This window comes from Letharia columbiana (genome assembly GCF_014066305.1).
Source record: "Letharia columbiana isolate WasteWater2 chromosome Unknown Sc0000012_s0, whole genome shotgun sequence".
Lineage (NCBI taxonomy): Eukaryota > Fungi > Ascomycota > Lecanoromycetes > Lecanorales > Parmeliaceae > Letharia > Letharia columbiana.
The window spans coordinates 731,681-756,266 of NW_023501050.1; the positions used below are offsets into that span (position 1 = coordinate 731,681).

Sequence of the window (24,586 nt, forward strand, 5' to 3'; positions counted from 1 at the left end):
AATAAGAATTTTTGCCAATTGGCAGCACTCAACAGAATTCCTTCATTCGTCGCTCTTCTGAACCTTCCACAACTAACAGCGCCAACCAGACTTCACCCCCATTTTCACTCACCTAGCCGCCGACATCCACCACAGGCTTGCCACGAATACAATGCACTTCGTCATTTAGCCTATATTGCCAACGCACTATCCTGCCTGCCCTGTCCACTTGCAATGTCTGACTTCAAGAACCGGTCCGTCTCTGACATGCAGCACCCCAACACTTCATCTCACAAGCGAGATGACGACGAGACGTATCGTATGACCGTCCTTCGATTCGACAAGACCGAGGACGAGGTGGACCAGCACTTCCTACAAATGGCACTTGATCTGGGCATCAACATTCCACAAGAACCCAAGACGACCATCGACCTCATCACTAGCAATGTCGCTACTCTTAATATCAATTCTGACTCCCCAGAACCACACCAGCTGTCCCCCTCCCGAGCCTCCGAATCCACACATACAGCATCCGAAAGTTCCATCGAACAGATGGAGCATACAAAGACACCCTCACTTACCGCCACATCCGTTACCACTGCTTCCATTAGCTCGGCAGCATCCAACAAGTCCAACTACGTCAAGGTCAGGAACGGCTTTCGTCGGATATCAAGACTACACAGGCGGAAGACAATGGCGGTACCCGTCCCAGCAATACCACTTCGCACCTCGTCTATGTTTCACATCTTAAGACCTGGCTTGGAGCCTCGTGCAATAACGGCGGACCAAATCGCTACAATCTACAATCCCCAGCCTCACGCGATAACGACAGACCAAATACGGACCCTTTCAATACCCCGCAAACGGGTCATGTCTACCACATATAATGCACCGCCTCCGCTACCACCGCCTGCACCCTTGTCGCCGCCTCTCCGTTCTCCAGGGGAAGAAACAATAGAGACTCTCTATGCCCGTCGCCGTAGCATATCGAATCCCACCCTCAAGAAGCTCCGGACAACTCAACTACAAGAACAACTCCGCTTCATCAGCTTCGAGGCCTCGCAACACCGCCTCATGCGCACCAAGCAGCTACAACACAAACGGGATTCCCTCTCCCGGTATCAAGACCAGGAAAGGGATACCCACGCCCACCACACCGAGGCTCTTTCCTCCCTCGAAACTCGACATTTGACCGCGGAAGTCGACCTCCAAAGGACCCTGCAATTGGAACGTCAAGCTTGCGATACCCGTTTGAAACACATGCAGGCGTACTGCAATCCACGCTCAACGGTAGCAGGGATGCCCTCGCGAGTGGTTACGAAATCCGACTATCGTCAGCTAGAACAACAATATCACATACGCAACGGCATGGATAACCTTCACGCTTCCCGCATTAACGTCTTACGAGAAAGGCAAGGGAAGCAACAAGAGCGTATAATGGCAAAGCAAGAGGCCGAGCTCGAAACTCTCGAGTCGAACTTTGAGCAGCAGAATGAAGAATTGGATACGAAGTTTCGAGAGGAGGAAATGCAGCTGCAGCAAGAGTTTGCCGAGCGCAAGAAAAGACTTGTCAGACGATGGGCACTGGCTGAGGCAATCGAGAGGCGGAAATTGGAGAAAGCAACTGGCGAGACCTTTGAGCCTTTGCCTCCTATCTTCTGGTCCGGCGATGAGGATGGCAGGGGCAAAGAGAAAGAAAGAGCAAGGGAGGTACCGGGGAAAGAGGACAATCCGACGTACGACGCTATGAATATGATCTGATCTTCAACCGCATAGATTCTTTGTTTTATATCAAGTTCTGGACCATGTGAGCGAGCATGGAGCGAGCATGGTGTGGCGTTTCAAATCCTACGAATCTTTTGGCGCAAATACCTGTGTACATTTACAATTTTGTCGTTAGCTTTCTATCATGGAAACATCCTTTCCCTGCTCAGCCTCACCCAGCGACACGCTTTTGGGCTGGCACCACACCCTCATCTCCAGCTGAAACCAGCGTAGCGGATGCAGCGAGCAGCGTCGTTTCCGCTACGCTCCAACATCGATCCTTTTCGCAGCTGGCTGAGCACTTTGACCTGGCCTGACCCGCACCCTACATTTCCTTTTGCCCAATCGAACGAAGGGGGATCTCTGATAAAGAAAACAACTTCGTCGGTGGCATGCTTTTTTCATCCTCAGATTTGAACCCCTCCTAAACACGGAGCTTAGCACGAACGTCGAATCCAACCCGGAGCAACAGAATTGGAGCACCCCAAAGCCTCTCTCGTCCTCCCGTGGCACGTTCCGCCTCGATCGCGGTCTCCGAATGGCGCTCTTGGGCCGATACGTGCGGAATACGGTTCACGTTGTGTGTCCGCAGGACGGCATTGAAAACCGCTGCTCTTCTTATTCGAGGTCTGGCTGCGTGTGGTCCGACTCGGGCTTCAACATTCAATGTTAAGTTGTTGAGCAATGTTGAAGTTCTATAACCTATCTCGGTGTTGACGGATATTCACACAATACATGTGGGATGCGGGAGCAGTTCGCAATAACCAAGCTTCCCATCAATCCTGCAGTCCTGAGGCATATACTGTGTTGGTTGCGTGTCTCACCGAAGTGACCGACGGCTCACAAATGTAGGGAGCTCGCGAGCTCTTATTTGCACCCTAAGACACAATTGTCGTGGAGTCAACCTACCAGTTCCTGAGGTCCAGCAACAGCTCGAAGAGCAGCAGTCGTCCATGTATTGCGCAACAACATAAGAGTGGCGGGAATAGTGGGTAGGCATCTGATACTGATGTGTGACCTAGCCTCTCAAGGCTCAGCAGAAATCCATTCGTCAACAAAAGTTTATGTATTTGGTATCCGAGACCCTCTCAGCAAGTAAGGCAAGCGAAGTGAGCAACCCTGGTTGTTGCTAGTTCCTGCCTGCCTTCAAGGGAGGTCTACTTAAGATTTTAAGCTGTACGCGACCATTGACAGAATTTCCTCATCTCGCCGTAGCTATAAAAGAGGGTTGCGACGGGGAAGAAAGCAACGGCGGGAAAGCCAGGCAAATCAGTTGCCCAATGATTGTTTGTCAGTCATGCGATCGTAGACATAGTACGGTAGCAGCAGTGCAGGACGAACGTAGTTGTAAGAGGGAATGCAAGACTCCCCCAAGGGTTGTGATGTATTGCAGTAGCGAGCATGGGAAAGCCCGCGCCAAATAAAGGGTCTGACGATGATAGTGTTGGCCGGGATGGCGGAGTTGGCGTGCAGGAGGTGGACGTCGATGCGGTAGGCCCGACCTTGCGAGAAGAATAATCTGCAGGTCAGCTTCCGAGAGGAACACACGCGATGATCTGAAGCCATGCTGCCACGGGTTCTTTGATATATGTATGCGGAGAAGACGTCCACGCGAACCAGAAGTATCCGGTGGGCAGATCTAAGCGCATTGTCTAGGCAACCCTTCTGGCGGAGGCGTTATCCGAGATGTTGGCGAGATGTTGGCGCAGGAGTCTTGGCATGTCCAGGACGTTTGGGGGTGTGAATTATTGATTAGCCCATTTTAACCATGTCACTGCTGGGTAAGGACTGTATCAACATTGAGAAGATCTTAGAGCCGAATCCAACTATTGTGTCAACTACCGACTTTGACTTTTAAAGATAGACCTATCTCGAAACCCCGAGCCTGTCGCCAGAGTATCGCATCCTCTGGCAGAGGGTACTTGTATATTCAGGGGTTTCGACCGAACATCAAATTACCATCGCTGCGCTTCAGTCGTGAGTGTAGTTCAACAACGACTGCTTCCACAACAAAAATTTCAGTGTTGCGATTATTCGTTATACGCAGCGAAAGTTGTTGTCCTGCAGTCTGTTCGTTTCAATAAATCCCTGGGTTTTCAAGGTTTTTCCGAAACAGTGTACGCGGAATCTACTATTGTGTCAAGACTGTTATATACAATCGTGAGACGCTTCTAAAAATCCAACTTGCGCGAAACTAGATAGAATTTTAAAGGGAGGCGAGACGGATAAACTTATGGTAGGCACGGTATGTCGTTTGCGCAATCGGCAACTCTACCAAAAACATGGCGATCATCCAACATGTACGGTACTCGCAGCATAAATTGAAGTGCGGAATTGAGGATGATGCCTTGGTTTCGAGGGTTGTAATATACAATTCCTTGACGACGGTGGTTATAGACCGTCGCAGATATTATTGGGATGTTTCACGCGGGCCGTACGAGTAGGCGCCACAGGATTGCTGATCCCGTTCGGAACACGTAGTAGCTTTTTAGCCAAAGAATAATTTGGACGCAAGTACAAGCCGTCTTGTTGCCTACGCTATCCAATGGTATGCGCTGGTGGGTACGGTCCACGAACGTGGACTGACACCTTTTCATGGTGCTGGGGATAAGTAGCTCTACGGAGTGAAACCAACATCAGTCCCATCTAATCCACCTCGACCATCCACCAGCATATCGACTCTGATGTCGAATTACTGAAGTCTTATTTCGCATCGTCAAAGCCAATGCCAACGCCAAAGTCAACGACCCCGAATTGCTGTCAGTGACGTCCCACTTCATTCCGTCCGACTGGCTGTGGAGATAAGCATGGATCTCCCTCTATAGGAGCGGTGGTAATCAGGATCATCGATATCCTTACCACTTCATACAGCTTAAACTTGTTCATGTTCAGTTGAGATTATCATCTGGCTGGGTAGTAATAGATTTTCGAGCGAACTGGATCTATCCCTCTTTCCCCTTCGCAGTTGTAACATTCGCATTCGATTCTTTTACATCAAAGTATTCAGGAGCAGGAGCGAAGAGAGGGTATCTTCGACTACTTTCGAGGGTAGTTTCCTCAGTGAAAGAAGCGTACGGCATGGATCACTCGAAGGGCGGGTTTAATGGGTGGGGACTTCAGATCTACGGACATAGCCTCGTTGATGTTCTCATGTAATGGGACAGGCTTCCCTAAGTCCTCTCATAAAACAGTAAGGACAACTACAAATCCGATACATCGGCATGGCGGCCGTCGGAAAAAGAACGTATCAACATGGGTTTCATGTGTCGCGTATACCCGAAACACCATATTAAACGATTAGCCGCAGTACTGTCTCAATCGCACGGGACGCATCAGAATTCTTTGGCAATGACCGAAATCAATGATAAAAGAGCGTACGCCATGCTCAGAAGAAAAACACCCAGAAAAGAAACAACGTCTCAGAGACATTATTTACATTACCACTTTGATCACCCAGCTCCCATTCCGTTATATCACAATCGCCATGCGTTGTAAGTCCTCTTGCGGACAGATTGTATATTGGGCAACAGATTACTGACGCTGCTCTGTCTTTTCAGCATCTCTACGCTCCATCTCGGCCTGCGCCTTCCTGTTCGTCAATCTCTTCTCTCTCATAAACGCCTCCCCCGCCTTACACTCAAACGCTCTCGAACCACGCAAAGTTGGGCGCGGAGGTGGCGGTGGTGGAGGTCACAGCGATGATGATAGCGGTGGTGGCAGTTCAGGAGGAAGTTCAGGAGGAAGTTCAGGAGGAAGTTCAGGAGGCTCCAAAACCGGATCAAGCTCAACCAACGTATTGCTTTTCAGTGGGGGTGATTACGGCTCATTACGCGGAAATTGCCAGATGGGCGATGATGGTAAATGTTACGGCCAGGATCAAGCAACAGGCAACGGCATCACTTGCAACGGACAGGGCACTTGGTACACCGTCACCGCAAGTAACATCAGCGTTGCCTGCGCCCACTTCAACTACAACAGCAGCGCCTACAGCCAGGGCCAGAGTTGGAATCAGACCACTACCAACTCTGGGGGACCCCTGGTCAATGAACAGGGCCAGCAAATGTCGATCTACTGGTCGGCGCAATTCGACGGGGCCGACAACGCAACGCCGGCAGCATGTGAAGGCGCTCTGGGTGATTTGGTAACGGCATGCGCGAGTACGAATAAGGACTCCGAGGGCGGGCTGTACAATTTCGTAGGCGACACTGCGGCTTATGGGGTTAATTTCACGACTAGTTACTGTGGCTGTTAGTGGAATCGTCATTTGCGGAGACGAGGCGTGGGTCGAAGATGTGTATCAGACTCTTTTGTATTTTTCACCCTGCATCAGAACATTTGCTTTTACCGCCATGAGCCACGAGAGAGGGGTATACATATACTACTTACCTTCGTAGCCATGCCCTCTTCATTTAGCCCAGAACAGAAACTGCATCTCTTACCTCGGTCTCATTCCTTTTCCTTTTCCCAGCTTACAACAGAATTGTAATAACGATTCCGATATCTGTCTACGGGATTTGTCAGCAAAATGGGAAATCCTGCGGTTTTCAGGATAGACGAGGCGGGATCGAAACGCACCATCAAGATATGCTCTAAGACCTGATGTCAAAACCACTCAGCTGGCTCCCTGCAAACGATGGCTTGATCAAGCCTCTCGCATGTTTCCATTCCGCGCCATCATCGGTGCAGAGCATACCGCGCCCGAAGAAAGGCCCAAAGTCTCCTTTCCGCTCGGGGCCAACCTCAAAAGCTCTCCCATGCGGTGCCCAAGATCGCTTGGCAATTTCGAGGCTCGCATGTGTGGAAGGTGCTTTGACCGAGTATCTTTTCGCTGATGGTGTGACCTAGTCTTGAGAATCGAGGATAGAGAACGTCTTCGAGAGCATCGTCGCCTTCGTAAGCGAGCACGTTCTATAAATGGTCCAGGCCGCCACGGAAACGGGTGGTGTCGACGGTGGGTTCCTCGCAGGGACGCTCGAGTCTTAGATGGTGGTAGTGTTGGGTGATTTGCCAAGTGCCTGTAGGCTTGAGATTTGATGAACAGAACAGTAAATCATTTTAAAGCGTTTTCAGCACGACTTTGACATTGACAATTCTTGAAGTTTTAGAATTTGTATTCTACGCTCTGGCTTTTTTCCCCAGGGTTTTAACTATATTGTTATAGAACGATAAAGTATAAAGGTCAGATTTGGGGGATTGCATATCCCAGTAGATTGTATTAGATATAGGGTGTGAGTCCGAGTAGAGTCTGGAGACACGCAACAAGGGATTTTGCGTGGCTATCGAGGCCGTATTTGACCAGCTTGAACCACCATTAGCACACTAACAACGCGACTTAAGGTCGACCATTGTCTGTAAGGAAGCCTCGATACTTTGTCACTCGTTCAGAATCCAATGCAAGGTCCAGCCGAGTGTCGGCACTGCACTACGAGGTTGTCGCATCGATTGGGAGTATTCCAAGGCTATGTTGGCCCCGGTCGTCAGCTACGGTACCTTACTTTGGGAACCTATTGCAGGATCAAAGGTACAGGGCCACAGCAAGCTTGTATCCAGATTGCCTCTCCACAGATATCATGCCGATTCTTTAGGGTACAGGGTTGCTATGTCAGAAGAATTTGTAGCACCGGCTCGACCCGTTCACCATGTTGGTATGCACAGCTTGCCGTAATTTCATGTGGCTGAGGCTGACGCAAACCCGCGATTGCAAATCTCCCCTCCGACATCACCTTTGTCACAGGTGACTATGTAGAGAACTGAGTCTATAGCTATTAGGCAAGCCAATAGATACATACCTCGCAAAGGATTCAGACGAAGGATACACTGGAGACTGGTAAGGCTAGGCTTTGCGCCAAGGCATTAGGACTAAGCTGGACTCAGTCCGGCCCGACTGGACTACTGAAGGCAGGCTTCGAACATTGAATCGTACCAACTTTGAGCGTTGGTATCTCAGCACCCGTTCATCCTAACCATCGACAAAGCACCTGGAATCTGGCCTACAAATGCACCGAACACCAGCTTGAATTCACAGAAGGCACAGTCTTTCTTTCCGAGACTCGAGCCCGAATCGTGATAAGTCGCGTCCCCAGGCCATTCGCTCACGCGACACGCGACACGCCTCCTACCTTCCATTCAACTTTTGCCCAGCGAAACGCTCGGTTATGTTCAAGTCAATGGCTTCTATCCTGTCTCCGACCGTGACATCTCACGATCAGAATCAATCATTCGTTGAGTCTGATGACCCCGAGCGCAGTGATCCGGCAGTGAATTCTGACGCACTGCCTGACGATCATCCAATCCATCTCTTACCCGAGGCGCGAGCGTTCTACCGCAGCGGCCGGACGCCGCCTTTTGTGTTGAATAAGCGTTCTGAGGTGATCAAAAGCGTCGTGATCCCAACCAAGAATGGATTGAGACCCAAGGATGAAAAGGCGATCAAAGTCAAGATTGTAGCCAAGGTATGTGCTTTTAAGTGTGGGTTCTTCCCACTCGGTATATCTCTTGAGAGTGGGGAAGACTTGTTACCCCCACCGTGCTCCATGAACTTGTCTCACGACTCGATTTTGAGTCATGGTAAGGGCATGCTGACTCGGGAATCATCTTTAGCCCTGGGATAAAGAGTTCATGTTCTGGACCCTTGATCTAAACCATACCAGGTACATTGTAAAGCCGTTCAACGGACAAGCACAAGGGGGCATGCGGTATCTCTACTGGGCTGGTCCAGGCAAAGACTTTGAGCAAAAACCGCTTGCACTGTCTTTCATATCGCCTTATCACTCGGGTACTACAATTTCTACGAGGAGTGATGGCACCCTACCCGCCATTTCAAGTTTCGCTCCAATCAATCGCAAACGAAGCATCCCCACGGACTCTTTCGATTCGTCAGAGTCGTCAGATTCGTCGGATACTTCCGACTCCGAATCTGAAGCGAAAAGTACGCGTATACCTGGCCTTGCTCAACGCGCGGTTGATGCAGGACCCGGAAACCCCTTGCAGCAGATCGATGACAACACTTCCGATCACAGCGATCATTGCACCAGCGAGACGAACGCCCTGAAGCAGCCGGCTGCATTCCAGAGCGCCCCTCCAAAAAGGAGGAAAACTGAGGTCTCGAGCCGCGAGATCGACCGACTGAATCGGAGTTCTCCTCCTGCACGACGACGATCTGACGTCCAGGTTCCATTCAGAGGAAGTCATCCAGAACCTGCGCAGCCTACCACATCGGCATCGACGAAACCGGTAAATGATCGTGAGGACAAGAGAAAGCAAAGGGCCATAGCTCGGATCGAGAAGGATCTCGGGCGAAAATTCGATCAAATATTCACACCTTGGGCTGGTGAAGACCAAGGTGTGAGTCGAAATACTCTTCAAATGATCTTGAAGGTCATCGCCCTCATGGAAGACAATTCGCCTCAAAAGATTACCCGGTCCTTGAACAAAGCCGTGAACGGGAGGGACGGCAAGCGCCAACCTGCTGGAGGCTTGCGACCCACAGGACCCTCTTTCAAGGGATTGGAAGCGACTTTGCAGGCCACAAAAACCGCGACTGTCAACGGCGGTAGGACGGATACGCCTTCATCTCCGTCGAGAAAAGACCGCCAGCAGCTTGATCAAAGGACTTTGCAGAGAACCGAGGCTGTGAGCCACAAAGGTACTGGACCAGATCCGCCATCGATTCTGTTGGAAGGTAACCGCCACCAGCTTGATCAGGGTCTGGACTTGGACATGTCGCCCTCGACAATCTTGCCTCAACACAAACAGAACCGCACTACATTGATCGTTCGAGTGGCGCCTTCCCTCGAATACTTACCCCTGAAATTGAGCGAATGCATGACACCATTAGTCTTTTACACTAAAGTTATTAGCGCCTGGGGTATTCGTGGGGAGAGCGTGGCAAAGATTACAGCGACCTTCACATGGATGGACCCGAAGGATAAGATGAGGACAATGTTAATGAACAGCAAAATTCAAGGCTGCTTTGCGCATATGATTGAGCAGGTTGACGAAGCTCCAGCCTGGGAAGAGGGGGGAAAGGGAAAGTGTGTCTTGGATGTTGAGATTGTGCTGAAGGAGTAAGCTTGCACGTGCGTTGCAAAACTTTTTGATGTAAGATAGCGGGAGCAGGTGGCATTGACGGGATATGAGGTTTTCTTCCATGCAGGATGTTGGCGACGGCGGAAAGCTAAACTTTCGCAACGAATTTGAAGGATCAGGGTGGTTTGCGTGTATAATGAAAGAAATAAGGAGTTTGATTGCTTGTCAGATGAAAGAAAATCGGGACATTGAACTTGGGAATAAGCCATGATAGTATCCTTAAAGGCTGGACTTCGCATGCTAGATGAACGGGATGAGGGGACATTGACCATCACAACAAGCTACAGGAACATCATATGAGTGGCGTACTACTGAAAAGCAGGACTTGGGCCCATGAAATCTGGACACATCTCGAATGACAAGCAGTAAAAATCTGTTCTGGTAGCGGTTCCTTCCCTTAATAATGACCTGACCTCCATACGCGCTTGCCGCGAATCATATCCAAACATTCGGTTGCTTCTCGCTATGTCTAACCTACCGCAACCACAACAACCTCTACGATCCCCTTATCTCCGACACTCTACGGGCGTTCTCCACCTCAGTCTCAAGTTTGCATCGACCATGAGCCAGAGGACTAGAGTCGCGGTAGGCTTCCCCCCCGTCCCTCATGTCAAACACTTGAACTTATCCAACCACCTACAGTGCAGATCGTGCGTCGATGGGGGCACGAAGTGTGAAGTGACATCAACCGGCCGATGCAGACGCTGCACCAACCGGGGTCTGACCTGCTTTATGCCACCCCGTGATGCCGTCAAGATAGCCGTAAGTAGGCACTGTGATGGTTTACCCCCTCAAATCTAACACCTTTGCAGTGTGAGATTTGCCGAAGACGAAGACGCAAGTGCATTCCAACTTCTGGTGCCAAGTGTGAGCGTTGCACTGAGCAAAATCTCATCTGTATCGTCTCGCCGCCTACCCAAGAGCAGCAAGAGGCCCGACGCAGTTCAGGAAGGCGCCGCTCTGACCAATCGATGACCGACGCAGACAGTGATTCTGAAGCTAGCTTCGACTCCCTTTTCCACGAGTCCCAATCCGAGCCTGAATCCAGCCCCGACCGGCCTTTGACTCGCAAAGTTGGCCACGAGCCCCAGCAAACGAAGCATGTCAATTCTACGATCGTCACCGAAAGGCAGAAGGCAGCTGCGACCATGGAAAAACGGCTCGCCGAACGTACTAGTACCGCTACCTTCGTTGGTGCCCGGTCTGGATACGAATCTGGCACGTCTGATGATGTACCGTTGGGCAAGAAACAGAGAGTTACTCCGGTTACTCCCCCCAGTCGAAACAAATCAAAGCCCACCACGCCTCAACAGATCCAAGTGTCTCCAGCCCCTCTTGCAAAGATGATCCCGACTCAAAGAGACGTGCCCAAGTTTTTAATACCCCAGTCGATCAATATTCTACCCCAACGTCAGACACAAGTGACCACCACCACAACGGCTACTGCTATCAGTGATGGCCAACCCGGAACCCTAACCGCAACGTCAAAGAAATCGCCACAGTATCAGCTCGAGAACACGAAGCTAAAGGTACATCTACACGGCAGTAAGGGCTACAAACCCCTACTGTTGAAAGACTGCATGGCACCTTCCCTGTTCTTCACCAAAGTCCTCGAAATATGGTCCTTGCTAGACGACACTGTCAAGCGGCTTCACATTACATTCCCATGGCTATCCAAAGAGGATAACGGCAGACTTATGATTCTGGAACGCCAAACCATCAAGGCTGGCCTAATATGTATCTGCGATGAGGTGGAAACTGCCCCCTGTTGGGCTGAACAAAGGGGCCACTGTTCTATTGATGTGACAATCTTTCCAAACTCGCGAATGATGGATAAATTTGATGGGCCTGCAACCCGTGACGGTCGCTCGATTCCGAATATGAGTGTCAACGCAAATAAAGTTTACTGGGCTATGAGGGCAGACAAGCAGGCAGATGTGGGATTGCATGTTCAAGAGATAGCTACTATGGTGGGTATGGATGCAGTCGACGTTGTTATTGCGGGGGAAGAGTTGCTGGAGCATTGTTTGATTATCACGAGCGACGAAGATTACGATGTTTGGAGTCTGTTGGAAGTCTGATCGAGGCTGTACATGGTTTATGTATCAAGTTAGGCTACCGTTCTCTTGAAATGCTCGACTATTCTAAGACAAATAAGGATGTAGATACATCAATGCCGGATAACTCTACCATAGCCGTTGCACTTTAGCTGCGGAGCCAGCCTGGCTCCTTCCTATCTATCTCTCGACGTCCCCTCCATCTCACAGCCCCCCGCCACCTCTAAGCCCTGACGACCTCAACAACAATTCCGCACTTCCCCCCCTCATCCTTCCAACAGGGCGCCTCATCGATAATCTCCAAGAATATTTCAAAGCTGCCTTCGCTCCCCCTGTCGATATAAATCGTCTTGTAGACATCAGTTTCGTCCTTCCAGTCAAAGATAGCCATGAGACATCTAACCGGCTGTTCGTATTCTTTGTGCCCGCTGGCAGCGATGACGCCGCTGAAGAGTGTGGCCATGGTCATGCAGGCGAGCAGTCGTAGTGGGACGAAACCAATGATGTTTGAATCGCGAGTGATGCGAAGGGTGGTGTGGGTTTGTTTGTGGAGAGTGAGGGTCGGGAGAGAAGTGGGTGCTGGGGCATGGGGGTTTTGGGTTTCGGGGGTCGGGCCCGGGCGGTGGTTGATGCCGGGCGTAGGGGCCGGAGTCCCGTAGGGCGGGGAGGAGAGGGCGGAGGAGTCGTCGGAATGAGAGCGGGTTCGGCGAGGGGTTCGCTTTGGAACGGAAGCTGGCGGTTTGTCTGGCCTGGAGCCCAAGTGTGCAGGCGGCGAGGGGCTCCTCGCTCTCTTTGTAGGCTTAGGTGTCCTACGGGGACGTTCTTTCAACGCTGGTGGCTCGGATGAAGCGACCGGTTGACGCGTACTGAACTTGATTGGCGTTGGAGGAGGAATGGCGGTAGGATCAAAGGCCTTTTTGAACCTGTCGTAGAAATATTGTTGATCTTCTGTTGCACTTGGGTGAGGGTCCTGATCCTCTTCATCGTCCGATGACGACGACAAGCTTGGATCTTCGTCGACTTCGGGCAGATGCTCGGTCAAGCTTGACGCTGTCTTCCTCGCGCTGGCGGGCTGACTAGAGTAGGCGACAACCCTCTTGACGCGCCCTTCACCAGAGCCGAGCCAAAGACGATATTGGTATCGACGTGGATGACCCACGTGCTTGCCCATTAGAATAAACCTCTTCCCATCCAAGTCCAGAGTCGGGTAGTCATCCACAGAATTCCAAATCCGGTACACCACCTCCGCTTCTGTTGAAGTGGCCGAGAACTGACCGTCTTGCGTAGCAAGAAGAACGTGTCTGCGGGGCTTCTTAGTCTTATGGATCACGAAAGGAGGTCTAGAATCCGCGTAGAGCGCTTTCGCTTCCTCGAGATATTCCACTGGGAGATCGTGACCAAGGCTGTTGGCTGTCGCACTAGTCAAGGTATCGTACTGGGTCATTGGTAGCTTTGCTGCAGCAGGAGACTCGGTTCTTGGACCTAGAACACTCGTGTATTCCCCATTGATGCATGAGAACGCCAACGGCAGATCTTCAAACTCATCCTCTACTCCTGTCCAAGAACAGTAGACCCATTTTGCACCGCTAATGCACCCCTTGTTGGGAAAAGACTGGACAATGAATCTCTCACCATTGAGATCTAGAGTCCAATAGATCCCATCGAGGGCGAGTGCACCCCAATGTTTGGCGACCAGATCGGTTCGGATTGCTAGAGGAGGTCGTTGACCGTCTTTGGCAACGAAGACGGCCCTCCTAGATCCTTTAGAGCTGTTGCCCGGAGTAGTCACGAAGGGAGGCTTGCTATTCTCGTAGATTCGTTTGGCCTCGGCCAAGAATTTTGGAGCGTGGTCTGCTGGCAGTTTGGTCGTGTCAAGTGCCGGGTCCTGTCCCACTCCTAGTGCTGCAGGTGCGTTGACGTCCATGACTGACAGAAGGCTTAAATCTGGTATATGTTAGGACGTAGAGGCCCTAGTAGATCTTTTTTCAACTGTAGAGTGCTGGCGGAGAATCTCTGGTGCACACTTAATGTTCAGAAAGTGAGATTTGTCGATGGCTGAGTTTCTGAGGGGTTGGATGGTCGATCTACGTAGGCTTATGCCAGTTCAAGGCAAGTTTACAAGCCTTTCAATGCAATTGCTTGACTTCAAGCGTGAAGGTAGAGTGTACGAGGCTGCGTTTGGGTTGGGTGGTAGAAGTTGAAAGGCTGGTACAAACAGGCAAACAAGAGCGAGGTACCTTAAGGCCGTTACCCGAGCGCTAGCGGATAATTTCACTCCAACATATTACCTACCTTACCGGTATTATATCGCTCCGGCTTCAATGACTACCTACTCAAGAAACAGCTCTACCATTGTGAGCGAGCACGCGAACATTCAGATCCCGCAATACGAGATGATCCACTTGTACCTCCATGTTTCAAACTCATGCAGAGACGCAGACTGCACAGTCAATTGAGCACTTATCGGCCCAGTAATCACTTTTCCTACGCCTTTCAAAAACGTGCATGTCCCAGATGCCATCAAGGCCACCGTCGGATCATCGATCAGCTCTAGACCCATTTTCGCTCATAGTACCATGTACACTCCGCCAAGAAAGCTAAAGAGCAATGAGAGGGTGATTGGAGGTGGAAGACACAAGAGGCAAAGTGCAAGATGAACGCGAAGATTTCGATAGGCCAACGGTTGTCTGAGGTAGCTGGTAGCGATCTGGCCGAAGACTTGAATCAAGGGATAGACGGCAAGGAGAAGAGTGCTGGTCGAAGGGCTGTAACCGAGGAAGTCAACGTAGGAAGGCAGATACGATGTTCGAAAGACGGGGCCAAGGGGTTTCAGGAAAACAGATGCTGCAAAGAAGTAGAAGAGCGGCTTTCGTGGGAAAGCCATGTCAATCCTCCGTCTTCCGCTTGACTTAGAGGCTGGTAGCCTGCCTTTAAGCACCAGCAGCACCATGCCAGTTAGTACCACCATAGCTACCGCAAAGGCACCTAGAGTCGGAACGTAGCCATATGTATTGAGCAGAGGTGCCCACATGAAAGGCATTGAAGTTCCACTGACACCCATAGACGCCCGCATGATTCCCAAAGCCAAACCCCTCTTCACCACGAATCACTCATTGAGCATACTTATACTGATAAAGTACATGGTCGTAAAGCGGACACTGTAGAGCGCACCTTGCGTAGCGATCAGAACTCTACTCGTTTCTGCAAAGCTGACCGCCCCGAGGCTCAATATAGATACAGCCCAGCCTACCCAGATCATGTGGAGGGGCACCAAGGTAGACGACGCTGGTGGTCAGCGTACCGATAACGGGTATGTTCTGATTGCCACGAAAGGGCTCGTGCGCGGTGTAGTACACTTGGAAGACACCGAAGAGAAGGGCGAAGCCTATGTGGGAGATTAGTGGATACAAACATAGAGAGGGTGTCGACAGTACTGACAACATTGGAAAGCCTCTATCATAAAGACCTGGAAGAGGATTCTCCACGCCTGGGCACTTCCATTGATGGGAGGTAGTGCTTGGTCATCCAATTCCGATTCACGCTAGTTTGACGGCCGGGCATTGATATGACTTCCAAGTTTGGCCTGTGCTGGAGCCTGACTGACCGACGGTAAGGAGATCTAAGGGTACATGCTGAGGCGATGCCTCTGATTCAGCGGTTGAAGTCATTGTATGGGGCGGAAAGCCTGTGCGGCCGAGGTCTCTAGCTCTGTGGTCATAGTCATCGTCTAGTTTGGGTGGCTTGTGGCTCCCAGGTCGCTGGCTCATGAGGGGTGAGCCCAGATTGCTAGCTCTGTCGTCGTAGACACCTCCTATGTAAATACTCGTTATTAGGCCGAGAGACCCAGAAGGTCGGCGAGGGAACAACTCTTCGTCGTCATCGTGTCACACAAGCTCGCCCAGGACCCATGCCAGATGATGCCTGCATGAGTCCTTCACAGGACCTCATACCTAGTGAGCCAGCTCATTGGGGTACTGGTACCAGGTTGAAAAAGTAAGTCATTTGAAAGGAATTGAGTAAAATGCTAGACTAGAGTACACAGCTGTGATTATGGGAAAAAAAAAGGAAGAACAACCAGCTGCGCGAGATTTGTGGCTCCTTCCATACAAGGCGGCTCGGAGAAAACCACGCCGCACTTGAGCGCTTCTGGCAATTCTGCACGACATCAACCACCGTTTCTTTCTCCTCCTCCCGTCCATAAGACAAAGCTCCAGGCCTAATCTTGTACAGAATGATGAGGACTTTCCGGTGGAAAAGTATTATGGTGGAACATGCAATGATCGAGGGTCGTACAAAGGGGACTGATGATGCTAAACTATTACAAGTCTGTATGTTTTTGGAAGTCAAAGCGTCCGGAGAAAATGGCTTCAGAACATCTGAGTGAAGAATGTAAGAGAAATGATCCCGAACACGTCTGAGGCCTTTAGAACATGTTGAATCTGCACGTTGAGCAGAACGGCGGTTCGTGGAAGTGACTGATACAAGATTTCGAACATGATGGGCTAGCAGCATTGGAATGTTGAGAGACTCTGGAACTGGGGGGATTCTGGAACTGGGAGAGCATAGTAGGAGCGCTGCATGCGGCTGAAATCTGTCGCTTATGATTCGATGTCTGCTGTACCGTGGACATTGTGCCGGGTGCGCTTCTTGGCTGGCGGTGCCGCATCAGTGGACTTGCGCTTTTTATCGGCGGTGGAAGCAACTTTGCGAGGTGCAACGGTGGCACGTGGTGTAGCTGGCTTGTGCTGGGCCTTTTGACCGTAGTTAGTATCTTTCGGATCATCCGGTGTATCGCTGCTGGGTCCGCTGACTGCGCTGTTGGGTGCACTGATCGTGTCTTCGTCCCGCTGAAGCTGGAGACCGTGTTAATAGTACTTTTAGTTCAGAGCAGAGGTCAACATACCATTGGAACAGACGTGACTTCGGCCCCTGCACCGGGGTAGAAGCCGGCTTGATAGCCTGCCACGACGCCGGTCGATGAGGCAGCGATGGCTACGGACCCATTGGCAGATGTCTTGAGCGCTAATGAACCCTGTCTTGGTCTTGCGTCGGCCGCACCCCGGGCAATGAGGGCTTTGGCGGCATCTGCAGACACTGCAAACCCTTTCTTCGGATCGATGATAGGCATCCCACGACGACCTTTCGGCTTGGGAGGGGACTGCTTTCGGTCTTCGTTGGTCATGAAATCCGTACCCGCCTTCATTGCAGCTTGACTAATGACCGAGGTTGGAAGGTTCGCTTCAGCGATCTCATCAGCATACCAAGTCTTTTTCTTATCGGCCTTCGGTGTACGACCACGCTGGATTGTTATCAGCCCAAAGAAACTCCATTGACCAGATTAGAACAGCCCACCTTTTTTGATTCAGGAGTGTTAATGGTCTGGATTTTGCGCTCTGGAGAATTTGTGTCGCCATCTGGATGCCGGAAAGTACCATTTCGATTGGCCGTTTGAGACAATGCTCTACCATATTCCTGTCTGAGGTTTGATGGGTTCCAAACAGATGGAAATGGTCTCGCTTGCAGCGTCGGCACAGCTAGCTCGGTCATCCCCTCAAATCTTGCCTGGGATGGCGTCCAGGGACGTAGGTCCTGTGGCATATAACCATAGTGGATGCTGCCGAATGGCGCTGCTCTCTGGCCAGTGAGGGACGGGATGAGACCAGGCGCTACCGGATTTTGGGGTCTCGGAACATGAAATCTTGCAGACCACTGCGTCAAGAATCTTTCATTCTCGTTGTTCATGTTCATGATGATCACTTGATTACGAGCGTAACAGTTGTACACAGCTTCTAGCGTTTGTGGCACGAGGCCTGGATCTAGGAAGGTTGGGCTCATCGGAGTTTGCGGTATATGGAGTCCTGATAGAAGCTCCTCGTCAGCTCCCAGCTGCCAGCATCTCATGATTAGGGAACATGTCAACCATACCTTGCTGCATAAAATTGATACGAGCGTTCAGAGTTCCTCCGGACAAAGGTGGACTAGGGGCATAGAGATGTGGCGAAGCTGGGACTAGGGATTGTTGATGTCGTTGATATGCTATCATCGAAGTCTGGACAGGTGGCTGCAATGGTTGAGGGCGGGTTTCTGGCTTAGGTTCGGAATGACAATGTTGTTGTGGTTGCGAGTGCAGTTGGTGGAAATGCTTCTGCTTGCGCTCTTGCCAGAAGTTGTACAGCTTCACGCGCTCGACGAGCAAGTATTCGTCAAGAGTGCGCTGTGTCTGGTATTGCGCATTCTTCTCTGCGCACAATTCCTCGTGATCAGTGCTGGAGGAATGGCCAGTCTCGCGCATGCCCTCGTCAAGCATCTTTTTAGCTTTGAGACGAGAGGCTGCAAAGAGATTCTGCGCCTCGGCTTCATCGATGGGCTCATCGCCTAGCTTCCAGCCCGGAGGGGTCAGTAAGTCCCCTAGATGTCCCACTCCTGGGATGCGATGACTGGGTCCAATCTGGTCAGCGCGACGATCGTATATGTTGAGAAGTGGCGCTGGGTCTTTTCTCTTTTTTGGGCTCGTTTCTTGGCTGTCTCCATTGAGTAAGCCTGATTGTGCAGGAGGGAACACCGATACACTCTCTGTTACCTGCGCTGGACGTCCGGGAAGCGCCACTGGAGGTTGGTTGGTTTGACTAGGAGCGAGATCCTTCAAAGTCTCAGCGATGCCAGGAAGCTGCGTCACTGGTAGTGGCTCGCGCATGTCGTCCGCGTTGGTTGATTCCATTGGCGGAGCCTGGCGTTGCGTGGTGGTGGTAGTGATAGGTGACGGGACATTGTGGAGACCTGCTCCGAACCCTGCGGGTGGGCTACCAATGCCTCGACCAGCTGACGCTATACGGCTCCAAGTCAACCGACGTTTGTGAAATCGGTTTACGAAAACACTCTTCGATTCAGAACACTCACGGCTATCAACAAGACTGGCCACTCTCAATCGTCCTCGCTTATTCAAACTTGCTGGGCTGAAGGTTTCAGCGCTGCTCGTGCTGGAAAAGCTGTTAGGAACTCTCTAATAGTTGGGGTGAATTGACTCCGACTTACGGCGGAGTGTTCAACTTGTTGCCATTGCCCTCGATGTTGTTAACAGTGTCTTTGTTAGCCGCTGTCATTCCATGGCTCGGACTCGCGCTCTCCATGATTGATAGCTTGCTTGGTGTTCGTAATCGTGTGGGCTGAGGGTTGTGGGTTTTGTTTGGCTCCATGCTGAAATAAAATTGTTACGACTAGGTGAACGCTAAGCTTCGTGTTGTAGAAGTGAAGCAATGCGTCCCCTCAATGAATTACTGCCGTGTTCAATTCATCACGATGGTTCAAGAGGGAGATTGCTGATGTTTTGGAAGTATTGGACTGGCAATCTTAATGCGTATCGATAAGGTGGAATTGGAGCGCAAAGCCGGCCGATGTCAACACAAGCTATTATAGTCACGTTTGCAAAGAATCTTCATCACGTTGCTAAGCATACGGTTGCAGATAGCTATATGGGGTATCACATCTGATTGCAAGCTAGCTATTCTGAGAAGGAAAAGGAAGGTTGCTGTCTGCACGCCAAAGTCTATCTCGTGGTCGAAGATCGCTCTCACATCTCTGCTTGAAATGTTGGAGAGAGACACAGATGGGAGTTTCTAGTAGTCTTGCTCGTGCGAATGGGTAGTCTAATTCCAGCCACTGTTAGTGTCAGTAGCAGGAGCTTCGCTACCCCAAGCATCACCAGAGGTATCGCCATTGGCCGCGCCATTTGTCTGCGCTGCCCCACCCCAAGCGTCACCACCAGCCGCGTCGTCGCCCTCATCATCAGTATCGTCATCGAATTTCAGCTGTTCCTCATTTTCAGGCTTGTAGCTCTCAAGGAAGTCAGGCACGACCTGATGGGTTTCAATGAGCAGCTTGGTCAAAGCGTCGGCTATGTCCTCGTTCTTGTCATTGTAGAAAGATGTCGCCATGCCGATATTGCCGATACGAGCAGTTCGCCCGATGCGGTGGACATATTCGTGAATGCCGCCATAGTCAGAATTGGGTAAGTCGTAATTGATGACATGCATCACGTTCTTGATGTCGAGTCCGCGAGCAGATACACCAGTGGCAACAAGCAGAGGAGCTTTGCCTGATCTGAAAGCACGACTGTACATCGTAAGTAGATGCTGCATCAGCTTGTGCTATGATTGGCTTACATTGCGTCTTCGCGCTCACGCTGGGTGCGGTCTGAGTGTATGGATGTGCTTGGAAGCCCACGGTTGTAGAGGAAGTCATCTAGAAAATCCGCTGCCTTTTTGTTGTTCACGAAGACAATAGTACGAGCAGGAGGCACTGACAGCAAGAGATCAAAGAGACACTCGCGCTTCTTAGGCTCGTCGACGAAAAGGACCTGAAACTTGTGAGTTTATGCCCACAAAACCAGAGAGGACGCTCTCACCTTCTGGACGACGTTCATGTGTGAAGAGCCGGCGCGACCGACGCGGATGCGGATGTGATCCTTTGACATGTACTCTTTGGCAACAGCGCGAGCTTCCTTGGGGAACGTGGCAGAGAACATCATATAGACATGATCATCATCGGCATTAGAATCTGCGCCTCCCATCACAGCCCGCATTTCATCGACCCAGTCAGGAGACACCATCTCGTCAGCCTCATCGATAATAGTATATCTGACAAGATCAGTGCTACGTCATAGACAATTTTTGGAGCTGATGGATATACTTGACGCGGCTGAGTGATAGAAGGTGTCCACGGCTCATGAAGTCCATGAGACGTCCGGGAGTAGCAACTAACACATCGCAGCCCTTTCTGAGTTCATCCATCTGCTCTCCAGTCGGAGCACCACCATAGATGACGCAAGGACGAAGCATAGATCGGTAACAAAGGCGACGGGCTTCATCAAAGATCTGAGTTGCTAGCTCACGAGTAGGAGCAACAATAAGAATCAAAGGTTCAGCACGAACCCCGTCTTCACGAGTCCATGGTTTCGTGAGGTTTGGACGTGGAGCAGCCAACTTCTTGGCCTTACCCATAAGCTTGGACAGGGTAGGGATCAGGAATGCAGCTGTTTTTCCGGATCCTGCGACAGTATCAGTATTGATCGCTTCAGATATCACGAGGCACATACCAGTCTGAGCAACGCCAATGATATCGATGCCTTTCAGGACCGAGGGGAGACAGTAAGCTTGAATTGGAGTTGGAACCTCGTAGCCGCAGAGCTTAACATTTGCGAGCATCAAGGGATGAAGGCCGGCATCTTCAAACTATGTGGAGAGCAAGTCAGCATTGCTCGCAGATAAGATCAATTATCCAAGTACCTTGGCAACTGGCTTGATCTTTGTCTGACTCTCGAAGGTGACAGCGATCTCGGTAAGCCTGGCCCGGTCAGCTATGCCTACCAGTGTTGGCGTGCAAAGGGTGATTTACGTGGAGAACTCTTCGCCTCGCACCATCTTGTTTTCATTGCCGAACAGTATGTCCTCCAGTCCTTTGTGTTCTGGGCCGACATCCCCATAGTCTTCGTCCCATTCGTATCTGACTGCATCACTAGCCCAACCTGAAGCGTCTCCTTGCGGCTGATCTGGCCCCGAAGCTGGAGCGGTCTTATCATGAGGTCCCTTATTATACTTTCCGTAGTCGAATCCCTGGGTGGGGACCCAATCCGCTTGTTTGACACGCTCGAGTGCCACCTCACTGACCTGGACCTTGGCAACCTTGTTGGTCACGTCGGAAAGAGCGTGGTCGTCACCGTTGGCAGACATGGTGACGAGATTCAAGTATGGAGTTCTGCACCAGAAAGTTAGCTAGTCTTCTGGAATGGTTGTATTGACAAGTGAACAGTCAACAATGATTCGGGAAGGAATGCACTTGAAGCGGGACGAAGACTGGAAAGATGGATATGATAGGTGGAGGAAGAACTTGACAGTCCTGTGTTGGGCTCTTAATTCTGATCTCTGATCTCGAATGGCAAAGGTGTTTCGGTGGCAAACTCAACGCGTCGACCTCTGGCTGTAATGGCTTTCTCGACCGCGGAAGTGAGGTGAGCAATAGTAATTGCAGGTGATGAGATTGATGGAGAAGATCGAGGTGTGATTGATGCGAGACGGCAGAGATGAAGTAGATGAGCTTTTGGTGAAGGTGTGAGGCAAAAGGACTGTGAGTGTATCATACCTTGACTAGTGGTTTTCACTGTGGCAAGCAGACTATTGGTCTACTTGTAAGAGCGTGACGGACGCTCTGGTATCCTGTTTGACTGGGTAACAAGAGTCCTGACGTGGTGCAAGTCCTGTTTGGCTGATCGTCAAAGAAGAATAAAGATGTGTAGAGAAGAAGTAGAAGTTTTCGAGCAGCAAAGGTTTTAAGCAGTATGCCCGCTGCACTCGGCTATTCCGAATCCCGTGATATTCACTCTAACAAGTTGGACTTTTGACCCGGCCTCAGATTTCCGCTTATTAGCCACCCAATTGTGAGATACTCTAGTTTTCACACTCCAATAGCCACGCTGATAGACCAAATTGGCCATCCTATACTACTTCCTCATTGGCGAAACTCAGTATGTACCAAGGCTTGAAGAAGCGGTGCCTCCTCCAGCTGCCGCCAAGATGCTGGTCACCAGCTAGACTCAGACCCTATCCTCGGAATCTGAAAATACCCCCAACGAAGAAAAGAATTCAAAAGAATCGAAATAGCTCTGAAAACAAAGCATCAGTATCTCCTGCATTGCATAAGGATGGTGCCCAAAGTACGAGAACAGAAAAGACACAAAATCAAAACATGCAGTGAGCAGACTTCGACGTACAGTGCTGCTCACAGACTTGCTTTCGCCTCTCTAAATCTAGGCCTTGCCCAGGCTTGTCAGCTGTATCGTCGACAATCTCCGCTGGCCGCTCTAGTGGTCAACCACCTCGCAGCGATTCCTGGGTGCTTTATTGGCAAAGCGATGAGGAGATTCGCATTGCCCTGCTCCGTGGCTGCTGCGATGGATGGAGTACTGTAGTTCCATCTCGTTTGAGGAATAAGATGTTGGAAAAGGCCGGGTGGAGGCATGGGGTGGAGAAGGTTGACTTGGTATGCCACAATGACACAGAGCCGGATGCGGATCCATGCTACTGCTCGTCGGATGACCACCGTGGAAGCCAATCTTCAGCACCCTTGCAGTTCAAGTCAACAATCATCCGCCATCACGCTTCTTCGTGGAGAAGCTTCGAAATGATGGGATACTGGCAGCCCTGACTGACTTCGAATGTCGCTGAGAAGGGTGGTACGCTGTGCGTAGGAACGAATGACCCTATGTATGTCAGATGTTAGATGGTCAAGAATTAAACAAAAGCGTTGTGCTACACGCACGTGACACTGGAGTACGAGACTGCAGAGATGGCCGAGCACGCGTTTGGTAAGGTCATACCAGGACCAACGTCAGCAAACCCGGTCAGCTCGTTGCTTATGTTGTTAGCAGACCCTGCCTCAAAAGCTTTCATATTCATCATCACGGAATCGGAAAACGCAGTGACAACATTGGACGTACGTGGAATGTGAAGGCTTGTGGAGAATTTCCTATATACATTCGGACACTCGCCAATCCCTGTCAAGCAAATCTTCCCCTTGAACCGGTACCCATCGACATCATGGCAATGATTGCCTGCCTTTCTAGGAGAGCACGTGGGTGCCAAGAATAGGGTCTTCGCAATTGTCAACGTTGTCAGGTATTCGGGGCATGGAAACTCTCACTCATTAGTGATCCTTCGTTATCGGTCACAGGCATTCCCATTCCCATACGACGATTGTCTTCCCGAGGTTTTCAAAGACCTGGGCGATCAAATCCGCCATGGTTACACGTCGATCTTGCATTCCTGGTCTTCGATGGTAAGAGCGCAGTCGAGGACGGAAATGCTTGGTGCATGATCATCGCCACCCAGACCCCAAGCCTTCTGGCTAACCATAGGACCGTCTTTGCGACAGAACCGAGGAGAAACAGAAGTTCTTTTGCGGCTGGTGAAGACACCGATGTCGAGCAACGTGGGTTATTTTTATATGTAAGGTGATGAGGTAAGTAGTGCAACATAGCACGGTAGTCGATGGTAGTGTATGAGAGATGTCACGCTCCTGATGAATCTGTACCCCACATATCGATAGGTCGAAGGTCTGGTATGAGGGTATGAGAAGAAAGTGGAGCATAAAGTCTGTAATCATGACTGCCTGTGTTGTATGGCTGAATGCTTTGAGAGATGATCTGTGGTACAGCTTCCCATGGAAATACCAAACGGCATACCTGCGATAAGGACTCCGGCTCCATTGTCGATCTGGCGCTCTCGGGAGGGCACGAGCATAGACTACGGTATTGATCCGGGCTTTGAAGTCTGACGTGATGAAAGAGAAAGATGCTTTTGGGGTGTGGGATTCCCATTCTTTGATGTTCCATGCCATGGCTGGTTGGGCGGCTACGAGTCCCGTTTGCAATTTGAGCTCCGCTGTATTCTTGAGGGATTCTGAGTTCACAGCCCCCACAGCTTGTCCAGGACGCCTGTCTTGCATTGGCGCTCAGGGCTCGTTATGTATTTGTTGTAATTCCACGCTGTGTGGTAGCGGACTCGAAGTGGACAGGCTCTTCGTGTTGCTTTCTCAAGTGTCTCACAAATTCACACGAGCAGGTGAGAGCGCGGCTACACATCAAGACAGCTGGCTGTAACACAAACGGATGCTTTCGTGCGGATGCGGCGATCTGCTACTGAGTTCGA

At 50.8% G+C, this 24,586-nt stretch overlaps 8 protein-coding genes across 8 annotated transcripts; 4 read left to right on the plus strand and 4 right to left on the minus strand.

The window, feature by feature from the left end:
- Positions 1-213: 213 nt before the first annotated feature.
- On the plus strand, positions 214-1,740 carry HO173_004785 (uncharacterized protein; the record flags this gene model as incomplete). Its single annotated transcript, XM_037306706.1, has 1 exon — positions 214-1,740. The coding sequence occupies one exon, from the start codon at positions 214-216 to the stop codon at positions 1,738-1,740; it is 1,527 nt and encodes a 508-aa protein (XP_037166644.1).
- A 3,487-nt stretch (positions 1,741-5,227) lies between these two features.
- HO173_004786 (uncharacterized protein) lies at positions 5,228-5,995 on the plus strand (the record flags this gene model as incomplete). Its single annotated transcript, XM_037306707.1, has 2 exons — positions 5,228-5,234; positions 5,301-5,995. 2 exons carry the CDS (start codon positions 5,228-5,230, stop codon positions 5,993-5,995), a joined length of 702 nt encoding a protein of 233 aa, XP_037166645.1.
- Positions 5,996-7,898: 1,903 nt separating this feature from the next.
- HO173_004787 (uncharacterized protein) lies at positions 7,899-9,813 on the plus strand (the record flags this gene model as incomplete). The annotated part of the gene is made up of 2 exons (XM_037306708.1): positions 7,899-8,195; positions 8,344-9,813. 2 exons carry the CDS (start codon positions 7,899-7,901, stop codon positions 9,811-9,813), a joined length of 1,767 nt encoding a protein of 588 aa, XP_037166646.1.
- A 483-nt stretch (positions 9,814-10,296) lies between these two features.
- HO173_004788 (uncharacterized protein) lies at positions 10,297-11,912 on the plus strand (the record flags this gene model as incomplete). The annotated part of the gene is made up of 3 exons (XM_037306709.1): positions 10,297-10,416; positions 10,474-10,593; positions 10,644-11,912. The coding sequence occupies 3 exons, from the start codon at positions 10,297-10,299 to the stop codon at positions 11,910-11,912; spliced, it is 1,509 nt and encodes a 502-aa protein (XP_037166647.1).
- Positions 11,913-12,111: 199 nt separating this feature from the next.
- On the minus strand, positions 12,112-13,812 carry HO173_004789 (uncharacterized protein; the record flags this gene model as incomplete). The annotated part of the gene is made up of 1 exon (XM_037306710.1): positions 12,112-13,812. The coding sequence occupies one exon, from the start codon at positions 13,810-13,812 to the stop codon at positions 12,112-12,114; it is 1,701 nt and encodes a 566-aa protein (XP_037166648.1).
- A 1,612-nt stretch (positions 13,813-15,424) lies between these two features.
- Positions 15,425-15,655, minus strand: HO173_004790 (uncharacterized protein; the record flags this gene model as incomplete). The annotated part of the gene is made up of 1 exon (XM_037306711.1): positions 15,425-15,655. The coding sequence occupies one exon, from the start codon at positions 15,653-15,655 to the stop codon at positions 15,425-15,427; it is 231 nt and encodes a 76-aa protein (XP_037166649.1).
- Positions 15,656-16,486: 831 nt separating this feature from the next.
- Positions 16,487-19,081, minus strand: HO173_004791 (uncharacterized protein; the record flags this gene model as incomplete). The annotated part of the gene is made up of 6 exons (XM_037306712.1): positions 16,487-16,741; positions 16,792-17,187; positions 17,241-17,746; positions 17,814-18,713; positions 18,786-18,865; positions 18,921-19,081. 6 exons carry the CDS (start codon positions 19,079-19,081, stop codon positions 16,487-16,489), a joined length of 2,298 nt encoding a protein of 765 aa, XP_037166650.1.
- Positions 19,082-19,531: 450 nt separating this feature from the next.
- Positions 19,532-21,613, minus strand: HO173_004792 (uncharacterized protein; the record flags this gene model as incomplete). The annotated part of the gene is made up of 7 exons (XM_037306713.1): positions 19,532-19,997; positions 20,048-20,241; positions 20,290-20,521; positions 20,574-20,931; positions 20,980-21,115; positions 21,170-21,227; positions 21,279-21,613. 7 exons carry the CDS (start codon positions 21,611-21,613, stop codon positions 19,532-19,534), a joined length of 1,779 nt encoding a protein of 592 aa, XP_037166651.1.
- Positions 21,614-24,586: the final 2,973 nt, after the last annotated feature.